Raw genomic sequence first — 12373 nt, forward strand, 5'->3', positions numbered from 1 at the left:
TCGTCAAACGGCCAGCCGGTCCGCCGAAATCACTGCCATTTAGATAATTTGTAATGAATAGGCACCGCTCATTTTCTCTACCCCCTTCCTTCCTTCCTTCCTTCCTAGCCCCGATGCCCCTCTCTCTCGCTCACCCCTTTCTATCTACCTTCGCAATAGCATCCTCCCAATAGCATCATCCGAGGGACCCCGGTCCCCCCGATAATCGTCGAATCGTTCGGCGTAAACGGCAACAACGAGTTCGATTCTCGATCCGCGAAACTGGCAACCGACAGCAATCTCGCGATCCCGGGATTCGACCTGTCCCGCTCGCTGCCCCCTAAACGACCGTCCCCTAAACGTCCGCGCTGACGAAGATACATCGCGGTCTCTCGAATCGCCGAAAATCCACACGGCTCGAATCCGAGTCCGCAAATATACGCGGCTGCATTCGGCGAGGGGTCGCGCGACGATCCAGTCGTCGGTTGCCGGACGGATTGAAAGCGTTTATTACGAAGGCTGCGAGAAAGTCGTCTCCTCTTTTCCCTGGACTCCCATTTTGACACAAGTTTCCCTCGTACTAATCGTTGGCATGTTTCTCTTTCCAGATGTTCCGAGGATGGAGAAGTCCCCGTTGCTGGCGAACGGGTACAACCACCCGCCCACACACCTGAGCCACATGCAGTTCATGCAACTGGGCGGTCATCCCGGCGCAGGACACACCGCTATCCTGTCGCCGGCCAGTCTGCCGCACCACCTGCAGGCTCAGGCTCAGGCGCGTGCCGAGCAGGGGTTGAAAGTCAACCCGAACATGTCCAACATGGAGGCGCTTGCGAGGTGAGTCCCGTCAACCTGCCAACGCACTTGTTATTTCTCCGAAACCAACAACACTTTGCCCGTCGTTTCCAATTGCTCGTCGTTCCACGAAGCTTGAAATCATTCGAGTTGTTTCGCGAGGGTCGAGGGACTCGCTAGGAGGGATCTCGCGGAGGGCCGGCGAGAGTGCCTAGGCCGTGAAAAGCCAGCCGGTTAACAGGTAGAAGCCTCGACGGGAGATTAGCAGGCCCCGTCGCAGGGGCTGATTCGACGATTGAAGGCGATAGCGAGGAAAAGGCAGGCGGGGACGCGATCGTTTCGGGCTCGGCTGCGATTCGGAAATTGGATTTGCTCGTTCTCCGAGGTCTGTGCCGCGCGCGGAGCAGCGGCGCGCGCGAGCTCTCGTCCTGCAAGCGGGGTAGGTCGTGAGTCGCGACGAAGGGCCGGCGAGGCCAAAAGAATACAACTTTAAGAGGATTGGAAGAGACGGCGAAGCCGTGGAAATCCAAGGGGTCTCGACACTGCTTGATCTTTTCTTGCCTCTCCACGCCGCGCCGCGCCGCGCCGTCTTTGCGACGATGTCCCGGCTCCGGAGTCCGTTTCCTTGGGTGCCTTCGCGTTCCTTCTAGGTCGTTTACTCGGCTCGAGTTACCTTACCCGCGCGACCTCAACCGAGGCACCCTTCTTCCGCGTGTTTGCCACGCGATCCCGTCGTCGGCGCTCTCCGCAACCTCGCCCCGTCGCGGCCTTAGCCATAGGTAGGTCAGAGCTCGAGATTTCTTTTCAACCGGTTTTCTTCGACGGATTCCGTCCGCGATCTACATTCCCGGATAGTTTGGTCCAGCAATGGACGATGCGTTGACATTTATTTCGCACGGTCTATTTAATTGTCGCCACGTAGTCGAAAGGGGATCGTCCCGATCGTTGTTAGTTGGAGGGGTTGCGTCGCGCGAGACGTATAACGCAGATTATGCGATTCGCGGGGGTGGATCGGGTCGATCTGGCTGGCTCAGGGTGCACTTTGGTTCCGTCGAAGGAGAACGGTGTTCCTCCGGAGAGGGTAGACTGCGCGCGGCTAATCCCGGCATTTGTTAACGCGTTTCTAATAGATGCCGTCGGCTGCGGCTGCGGCTGCGGCTCCCTCTTCTCTCCAAGACCTCGGCCCTCTGCGCCACCGGGGGCTTCCGAGGATCCAGACGGCCGCCTTAATTTTCGATTACATCCGCCCGCTGCAATTAGAGCCTCCACCCGTTCCGTTCCGCCGTTAGCTTATCCCCGGGTCCGCTTCTCTCGATTTTTCTTCCTCGCGCGTCCTTTCGCGCGAGCTCTCGGCTTATTCGTGAAATGCCGTGGTGCCCGAGGCATGGACGGAACTGGTCCAGGATTCCTCGGAACGTCGCGGGACAGGTCCCAGGCGGGTGTTACCTCGTGTCCTTTCGAAGTTGAACGCGTGCTACGCGCTGAACGACGCGACGAAGGCGGCGGCGCCGCACGTTTCGCATTATGATTTCAGCGCTTTGCTTTTAATTAAAATGCAAATCTATCGTGTCGGAGAACGACAGAGATATATACATATATATATATGTATAGAGAGGAGGAGTGTGAGAGAGAGAGAGACAGAGAGTAGGAGGTAAGACGGATTACGTCTGGGGGCGGCACGACAAACACCGGAATATGATTAATTCAACGCAACCCCATCCTGGCGCACCGCCGTCACCACCGTTGCCCTATCGCCACCCTCTAATTCAGCCTCGAGACCCACCCCGGCAACCTCCGTCGCTCTTGGCCACCCTCGCCTAGTCCTAGAGTCCATGTGCCGACTCCGATCGAACCGTCCACTTCGAACTCGTTTCTCCCGATTGGTTCTTCGTTTCCTTCTTTTTTTTTTCTGCCAACGGTCGATAGCCCGCGCGGAGACTAAATTAGCCGGGCCTATAGCGACGACGTCTTTTTTAATCAGCCCCCGGGACTTCAAAGCGTCCGTCGTCGTCGTCGTCTTCGTTTCGAGAGTCGGGACCAGGCACGATCGAGTCAAAGGACAAACGAAAGACGAGACGGAACGAGGAGGACTCTTAATCAACTCCGCGGATCCACTTTCCTCGAGGATATCCCGTGGCAGGGCTTATAATTAACCGATTCGCTTATCAACCCCGTGCCTCCCGACGCCCCCTCCTCCGAACTCCGGTACCATTCCGGCGCGTCTACCCTCGATTCGTCTCCATCCGCAGCGACCTACCCCCCCTCGACGCTCTTCTTTCCGAAGTCGAGGATCGGGAGCTCCGGACCCTGTTCGCGTTTCACCGTCGTCTGTCTCAAGTGTCGCTTTTTTTTGTGATCCACAGGTCCGGGACGGTTTGGGAAAACTGCCGAGCCGCCTACGAAGATATCGTGAAACATCTCGAAAGGTAGGAGAACGCTCACGTTACTTAATCGTGCTAACGAAAATTGTGCTAACTGGCCTGGGATAGCTCAGGACATATAGTCGTAGAAAATAGTCGAAAGCGGGCAGTCTGCAAGCGAAGGCTGGAGAGCGTGTACGAAGGTAGGGAGCTCGAACCGAGAGGAATGCCAGAGCCGTCTCGGCGGGAGAGCTCGCGGGACAGTCGACGAAGAGCGAGTACGGGGGTGGCCTCCCCCTCGGCGGCTCTCGCGCGACCGTTGTTAAACGAAAAAATGGCCCGGGGGCGGTTGCGGCTGCGGTGGAGCGGCGCCCGGCGTCCGCGGGCGTCGCTCGCGCTCCCGATAAATCAGCATTACCGTCCGCATCGAGTTTCCGGTCGCGCGACACGTTGAGTCCGCGCTTGACGCCGTAATGCCCGCGTGATTTGTACGGTGCGAGGCCACGCACCGCCGGCAACCCCCGGCCCCCCCCCCCTCCCCCCCCCCGAGCCGCCCCACTCGCCTGAAATCCATTCCGCCGGCAGCCCGGTCCCGTCACCGATACGACACCGACGTCGACCACCGACGAGAGAGAACCCGCCGTCGAACACCAGCCACCCACCCAGCCACCCGTCCCACGTTCATCCGCCGCACCGAGGTTTCAACCGTGATCCTAACCACTTGTCACTTCACGGCACGCAGATCATCGTCGCGACGTGCCCGTCCATCATTCGGGGATTAAATCATTCGACTGGCTGGGAAACGGTCCCGCGCGCCGCCGCCCGCACACCCCCGTCGGCGTCGCTCGCACCCCCGCGACACGAACCGCTAGCCTCCTCCTTTTCGACGACGGGGAGCTTTATTCGCGAAAGCCGCTCTTTCGCTCCGCGGACCCGCTAAATCGCTTCGCGGAACTTGCCGCCCCAAAAACGATCTTTCATTAACCACTTCTCCGCTCCCCGTTCCGGCCTTTTCTACCCCCTTTCTCGACCAGTCGTGAAACAAGATCTTCCCGCAGTCTCATCTTTGTTCTTCAAGATCCAAGCAATAAAATAATCGTTCCATCCGTCCTGATATTTTGTTAACCGAATTACGCGCCAGCAGGACACGCGCATACCATGCACGTTCCCATGACATCGATACGTCGACGCGAAAGGGTTGATCCCATGGATCGTTTGCTCGAGAGCTTAGGCTCGCCGTGTTCAAAGTTTCCACGTTTCCGTAGACTTTTGTCTCGTTTGCGAGGAGAGCGCGGTGCGGCGCGCGGGGGCGTTCTAGATCGATGGAAGCGAGTCGACGTGGCGAGTGTCGGAAAGGTGCGAGAACCCCCCGTCGGTGGATCCGCGCGAGAACGGTAGGGTGAAAATCGACACTTGACCGGCCGAAACGTAATTTCCAATTCAAAGGCAATGACCATTGGCTTGCTCCGCCCCCGCGAGCTTCCCCTCTTCCCTCCGTGAGCCGCGTGTCCACCCTCGGTCCGTCTCGTTCTATTTGCTTTAGCGGCTCCCTGGCCGAGTCGACTTCGTCAACCGGACAAACGCGTATTGTGATTTCAGCCTTTGACTGGTAGCCGTTCGATGGATATCGCAGGGGGTGGCAAATGGTCGCGGACCCGCGTGCACACCGATACACGACGGCGAGCGAGCGAGCGAGCGAGCGAGAGAGAGAGAGAGGGGGGAGAGGGTGAATTGGCGCGAGCGGAGGCTGGAAGGGACGGACGAGCGAGCACCGTGAATATTCATGCCGAGAACCCTAGACGAATTCGGACTTGTTGCGACTGACACTGATGTAAACCTTTGTTTATCCTGCGTGCACCCTCGCCGCCCACTCCTCTCCCTCTCCCTCTCCTCTCCTCTCCGCTCCGCTCTCCGGTCTCTCCTCTGGCCGCCCCCTCCGGCTACGAGCAGAGAGTCGGCGTCGAGCGAGAGTATTTAACTGCGAGTTAAATTCTGATTAATCGTCGCCGCCCGGGGTTATTAATTGTTTGTCCTTTTGATTCTACAAGCTCGCGGAGCTCACGCCCCGCATCCCCCCCCCCCCCCCCCCCCCCCTCTCTTTCCGATCTTCGTTCTTTCGCTCTCTGTTCGTCGGCTGCTGCCACCCGGGGCACCATCCCCCCGCCGCCGCCTGGAAAATCTCTGTCCGTTTCCGTTCTAATCCCGATGATTTGTCGCCGGTGATCCGCCACCGGCGAAACCGAAATCCAGAGTCGGAGCTGCGTCGCGGAAGTTATTCCGCTCGTTTGTCTTTCCGGCCGGGCCGCTCGATTAAATCTCATAAGCCGGAAACTTACCCCCGTTCGCGGCACCCGAAAAATTCCCGTGGACCGCTGGCAAAAATCGCACGGGGGGTGCTGTCGCGATTTGTCTCGCTCGCGTCTTTGCAACTTCGCGCAGTTTTTCTTCGTCTGCGTGATCATTTTCTAACTTTGACCGACGATTAACAGATTGGGAAATCTCCGGTTTGATACAACAGCAATGTCCGCGTAATGCCAGTTCGCTCGTGTCTCGACGGTTCCTTTCGCCCGAGCAGAGGGCCGTGAAAAAAGATTAATTATCGCCGACGAGGAGCTCGGTTTTTCCAAGTTGATTGTAAGCAACGGTCGTTCTTCCGCACCCCAGTCGACGATGGACTCGAAGTGTGGCGGGGAGTGGAAGTCGGGATCCGAAACACGGAAACCGGCGAAGCGACGGATCCGACCACCCTCGCCGCTCCGCTCCACTCCGCTCGGCTCCGCGCCGCCTCGCGCCGCACACCGGCCGTGAGCTAAGTAATATTAATGGTCGGGGGCCGATGGCAGAACGCGCGGGCCGCTATCAATGCGCTAATGTCGGCTTCCTGGCTTTAAAACTACCCCGTCATTCCGGGATAATTCGCGCGCATTGTCGCTCGCTATCCGGCCGCGTCGGTTTTGCTCCACCTTCACCAGGGCACCCTCGGCCACCTCGCCGAGCACGCCGCCTCGTCTTCCTTATCGCCCGCGTTCACCTCTGAAATTCTCTCCGACCATCATCCCCCTCCCCCGCGCGGCCTTCGTTCTTCTCCTCTTTCCACGAACCTCCTCTCTTAGTCTTGCCTCTTACTCTTGCTGTTACACTCTTGCTCTCACTCTTTTGCTCTTACTCTTGCTCTTACTCTTGCCGTATTCTTACCCCGTCTCTCTCGCTTTCCCCAGCCCAGCGAGACGTCATTAATTACTGCGACGACGACGTCGACGAGGTTCTATCGTCGGGGACATCTGCTGGAAAATAATATTCATAAAGTTGAGCCCCGCCGTTACGAGCCACGTCGTTTTCTATCCATCTTGCCGCGCACTCGATCCAACAACCCCCCCCCCTGTACGCACCGGCCTGCAACGTCGCCGTCCTCCACGGCTACACGGTTGCTCCGCGGGGGTCGTTCGAGGGAAAAGAATCCAGTTTTCGGGGGCGAACAGGGGCGCGGTCTCCGGGGCTGGAATTCTTACGAGGGCGCGTTCGCAGTAATTCGTTAATTAACGTCGGACCGGGCCGGATCACCGTCTCTCGGTTTCCCTAATCACTCGAATCGTAAAACCGCTCCTTTTACGAATTATTAACGAGGACTCGGTCGTTTCGAGGCTGAGCCTCGTCGCGCGAAACCTCGGAACCGTTTCTTGATTTTTACGAGTCGACTGTGAAGTAAAAGAGGACGTTTTAAAGAGACTTTACATTTCTGATTTCAGTTGGTATGCGTCCAAATTGCGCAATGGTTGTGCGCGTACGTTGTTATGATAATTTTCGTATCACCGTTGACGGGTTTTCGTCTCGCGAGGAGGCCGAGATTTCTCGAAAGGATCCAGCGGCGGGCGGCCGCGATCGGGCGACACACAGCTAGGAACGCGACGAAACGGTTAATTCGATTCGACGATCGTTGCCGCGATAGCCGAGCGTGTTAAGCCGGCAACTATCAAGCGGCACGCTAATTGCGTTCAAACGAACTGTCAGCGGGTCGACACGCACGCGTGCTCGCGCTCGCATCTAAGCCGCGCGCGTCCCGCGTGCAAATGCGCGCATTATGATTAATGCCGTCATACGCGTGTGCACGGCTGCGAGAGCCCCGAGCACACCGTGCCCACCGTGCCCACCGTGCACACCGTGCACACCGAGAGCCCCCAGCTTCGGGCTTCGGCTTGTCAGCGTCCCGCGTTCCGCATCCCGCGTCCCGCAACCGCCGGATACGCCAATTACGCTTCCGTCCAAACGTTTATTGCCATTGACTCTCTGACGTTTCTACTCGTGGCTCCTTCTCTTTCCAACTCGCCGCGCGTCCCCGTCGAAAACCACTCGATCCGACGATTCGCACCTCGAATCGGAATCCAACGCGGATCGCGCCGCGCGTAGTCTGCCAATTGGTTACAGGTCAGGTCCCGTCGGATTTCTTCTATTATTATTATTCTCTTATAATGCTCGATCGAAGAAACGATTCCCGGTCCGGAATAGTTTAGAGATCGTTTTTCAGAATCTCAGAATCTGCATTCCCCGAGAAGAAGATGATCGGGTCGCGTGACGGCACGGTCCCTCGGGGGAATAGGACGACCGTCTAGACTAGTGGTGGATCGTTGATCGTTGATAGGTGATCGATCGCGCGACAGGAGGATCGTCGGATAAACACGTCGATTCGTTCCTCGAATCGCGGTCGCTCGTGCCAAATGTCCTGACCCGAAAACGGACCCTCCTAATGACCCTGTTGCGAAACGATACGAGCCCGATCACGACGATCGCCGGTTGCGCCACGATCCTACGACCCATCGGGCCCCGGCAAATTGGTCCCGACGCCCGGACGGCCGTGTGCATCCATCGGGAACGAAGGTCCGTGTATAAGAACCTTTTTACGACTTCGAAGATCCGAGTCCCGCGAATACAATCGTTCGACGAATCGACGGTTTAATCGGCTTTAGTTTAATTGGACAGCGCGTCGTCGATTAACGATATTATCGAATGTAGATCGCTGAAAGCTGCTCTCCGTCCGTCGAATTGAATAAACAAAGTTCACGGCCAGTTGCACGTTGTAATCTGTCCGGATCGAGAAACTGGAAACTCGTAAAGCAACGTTCGAGCGAGGAGGCAGAGCCAAGGAGGCAGAAAGAGAGGAGGACGCGCGCGGCGAGGCGTTGCGCGCGATAAATCTCGAGAATCGTAAACTCGGACTCCGTGGGCCGTGGCCGGGCCGGCATTTATTTTATTAACTGGTCGGATTATTTATCGAATCGTTTAGCAGCGCCTCCACGCGGCGACGATTTCGGGTGATAATTGAGCACCGCGGCGCGAGAACCCGCGTTACATAGTCTCGATAGTCGTTCCACTAAAATTCGACTCGTTCGAGCGCGTGTCGCGAGAAAAGTAATTTCGCAGCCAAGACAAAAAGGATAATAGCGTCGCCAGCCGTTGGACCGAGCGAGAACCCGTTAACGAGCTGGCTCGGCGATTTTTTCAGCTGCGGGACTATTCTCGAACGGCCATGGTTACGGTTTCCGGGTCATTTACGGCGAGGAGGACTTCGGTCGTGCCAGTGTCTAGTCGAAGATAACGAGGAGTCTCGCGCGTCTCGTCCTCGAAGGGCGGTGCTTCGACGTCGCGTCCCATCGACGGACAGCGTTATTAACGGGCCCGCCGTTCGTCGGACGCGACGGTAACGAGCATGGCCGAGTAAACTTTGGCCCGCGGAACGATGATTAATTAAAAACATAATTAGTCGCGGCGGCTGCGACGGCCGCGACGGCACCGACACCCCGGGACCCACCCACCGGCTCGCTAATGTACCGTGAAATTGTCAACCACCTTGTTCCTACGGCGTCGACGACCGCCTTTCGATTTTTTTCCCCCGGCTCCCTGTCTCGTTAGCTCGCCAGCCGCCGACCGGCGGCTCGTTTCCTCCGGAACGCGCGCGCGCGCGATCCTCGCGTGGGTGTATCGAGATCGAGACACCCGCGGCTAACGAGCTCCCGCGATCGGCCTCCAATTTGTTCTTCTCGCCTCCGCTTTTCGTTTCTTGACGAAACTCCACCGACGCGGCGCGTCCACGTATCCGCCGCAGCGAATTCTTCCAAGAGAGGAAAATTCCGAGGGAAGCGACGAGGAAAGATAGGAAACGAAGGAAACGAGTCTCTGGACGCAGCGTGTCGCCCCCGGCAGTCCGCGCTAATCCGAGAAAATACCGATTCTAATGGTAAAATATCTCCGGTTTCAGTCGGCGGCCCGCTGTTCGTCTTCCACCTTATTTCGACGCGCTGTTCTCGCGCAGTCTCTCTCTCTCTCTCTCTCTCTCTCTCTCTCTCTCTCTCGCGACGCGACGGCCAAGATATATTGTTATTAAATGGTCTCCCTTCGGCGGTAAGCGCACGCCACTATATTACGTCGCGGGGCTTCTCCTGCCCTCGTGCACGCACGCCACGGCCACGACAGCTCGCACGCAGCCCGAGACCCGACCCGGCCCGACCCGACCCGCTCTTCTTACGCGCGGATTCGCCCTCGCGATTTACGATCGCGGGGCATGCGATGCGTTCGCGGACTTCCGGTCGCGGCAGTTTCCACCGCGGGACTCGATTACTCGCGTCGCGATCGAGACGCGACAGCCACGAAAATCCTCGAGGAGATGGGAAACTTTTTCAGAGTAGACGATTTCGAGCAATTATTAACACGTTGAGCGCCGCGTCACCCAATTATTCATTTGGAAAATTCATTTTTTATTCTAATGTATTCGAACAAAAAGAATTCTATCTTCCACCCCCTGTAATAAATATTAATTCTCTAATTTCCCATTAAATAATCAAATTACTTTAACTATGTGGAGATTTTAGTGGTCGATCATCGGCTATGAACGCGTTACGAAAGCGGCGATAATTAATTTCGTTCTTGGAAGCCGTGGAAGATTTCGGAAAGACGAGTTGCAAACAGCGTGGGGGTCCTGGGGGGAGGGTGAAGGGCGGGCCAGGTATCCGAAGAAAATTCGCGGAGGGTCGCAGCCGGTGGGGAGGTTAATTGAAAAGCAGCGGGAGGGTGTCGTTAAATAAACCGCGGATCAACGTTCCTGCGGTTCCGCGGCGCTGCCAGGTTCCGCCCGGCACTTTTGTTAATGAACTAATATTTGCAGTGTCCATGCCCGCCGTCCGGTCGGTGGCTTCGCTGCGGATCCCAAATCCCGAATCCCGGATCCCGACGCGGCAGGGTGGTCCGGCTTACCTTCCGCGTTGGCCGACGCGCGACGAGGGCTACGCCACACGGTCCGCTCTAGCAATCTCCGTGCACGCGTCTCGCGCCGAACGCAAACAAACCCTCGCCCCGTTCGGACGATTCCCGGAGCTCGTCAAACAATCCCGGATTCCGCGCGGTCCATTTTTAGCGAGACGTTCTGGGACGATCTCGAAGGTATCCGGAGACAGTAGCTCGCAGTCTGCGAAAAACGCGAGGTTTTTTATTAGTTGGCGACACGTTGCCGAAGCGTGTCTCGTCGGTCGCCGGACTCGGGAGGTGCCGAAACTCGACCGAGCGATCCTCGCGGTCCTTTCCGGAGCAAGTCCCCATTTTTCGAGCGGGCGATAACTCGGCGAGACGCGGAAACGTCGATGACAAACGAGCCGTAACGGTCACTCCGAGGGGAGTAATCGTTTCCCAATTGAAATCCAATAGCAAACGGTATCAGCTCGCCCCTCGAGACGCCTCGTCAACCCTCCCCCCGACCATTGATCATCCGGTCTAAAGTGTGTCTGACGCGAATTATGCGGGGACCGGCCGGAAAAAAACCGTGTCCGCGCTCGCCACGAGAGCACAAGCGGCCGCAGAGTTTTCACGGATTTAAATAATATCCGTTTATATTATCGAGGCAGCCAGCCTCTCCCTTGGCTGTAAGTAGCAGCACAGCCGGTTTGCGAGGCTCTGCACACGTTCGGCCGCGACGCGACGCGGCGCGCTGCGCTGCGACCATAAATCCGACGCGCTCGGCGCGAGGCAGCGCGAGGCAGCGCTCGCCGCTCGGCGGAGAGAGAGAAAATCTACAATTCTAAAGCTTTCCATAAAACACTCGACAAAACGCTTCGCCCGCGGTTTTCGAGTGGCCACCGGGCCCACTCCACCATCTCCCTCCACTTTTCCCGCGTCTTCCCTGCCGCGCCAGCCCCCTCGCAGTCCCCCCCACGGACCCCCCCCTCGGACCGCAACCGCCCCCGCGGATCTCTGTTGAAATATGTAAAACCGTGTAACCTCTTCAATTTACATAGCAACGTGTGGGCGAGACCGACCCGGCTCTCTCTCTCTCTCTCTCTCTCTTTCTCTCTCTTGCCTCCTCTGTTCCCCATTCCCGAGTCGAGCCGAGCCGATCCGAATCGCGCCGCGCCGCGCCGGTGAAAAGTGGCCGATCCTCCTCTTATTAATTGATCGTCCGAAATCCGACGATCCACTTTCAACCCCCTCGAACCGAACATCCGTCGAGAGAACCCTTCGCCCCCGTTTTTCCCTGGCCACCCTCGTTTCGGCTTTTCTCGTTCACGGAAGACGGTCGACGCTCTTTTCCCATTTTCCATACAGGTGCCAGGAAATTGAGAGCAAACTGCTCGCGAGTACGTACACAATTCGTTTCGGGGCTTCTTTCTGTCTGCGAATTATCTTTGGTGGATCTCGTGTTCGTGGATCGGAATTTTTCTCCGCTCTGTTTCTATCGATAACAATCGATTCAGTCCTCTTTGCTTCCGAGTTCCTTAATTTGCGATCTCTCCGAAATTTTTTCTCTTCGGTCAAGGGCTTCTATTTCCACGGATCTATTTCTCAGCGTTTCCCGCGCGTCTCGTCTCTCGCTCGCGATTCCCGCGATCGTCTATCTTTATCCGAACGCTGTCGAATTCCTCGACGATTCCATCCTCGCGTCTGAGAATTTTTCTCTTCGGTCAAGCAAAGATCGAGCCCCCGTCCACCCGATTCTTCGGCCGGAATATCCAAACAATAGAGTCTATTTCCACGTGCGTTCGTTTTACCCTCTTATCTCGGAATGTATAAAATCGTATCACGCGTGCAACGAAGGCGCGCGAGATCTATTTCGACGGATATTTTGCTGAAACCCGGACGCGTGTTTCTTCTTCTCCCCGGCGAAATGATTCACGGAACTATCGCGGTAACGATAAAGAACAAGCTCCGTCGGACGGCGGCCGGGAAAGGGTGGTGCGCGGGGGGCGCTGGCTCGAAATGCC

The 12373-nt window shown here is 57.1% G+C and overlaps 1 protein-coding gene across 2 annotated transcripts in view; it reads left to right on the top strand.

The window, feature by feature from the left end:
* Positions 1-12373, top strand: part of Dac (dachshund family transcription factor) — a 179035-nt gene that overhangs the window by 84597 nt on the left and 82065 nt on the right. For both annotated transcript variants that reach the window (XM_078181128.1, XM_078181129.1), the window contains exons 3-4: positions 588-816; positions 3138-3200. In XM_078181128.1, coding sequence (XP_078037254.1) covers positions 588-816; positions 3138-3200 — 292 coding nt within the window. The remainder of the gene's footprint in view (positions 1-587; positions 817-3137; positions 3201-12373) is intronic.

This window comes from Augochlora pura, chromosome 5, assembly GCF_028453695.1.
Source record: "Augochlora pura isolate Apur16 chromosome 5, APUR_v2.2.1, whole genome shotgun sequence".
Taxonomy (NCBI): domain Eukaryota; kingdom Metazoa; phylum Arthropoda; class Insecta; order Hymenoptera; family Halictidae; genus Augochlora; species Augochlora pura.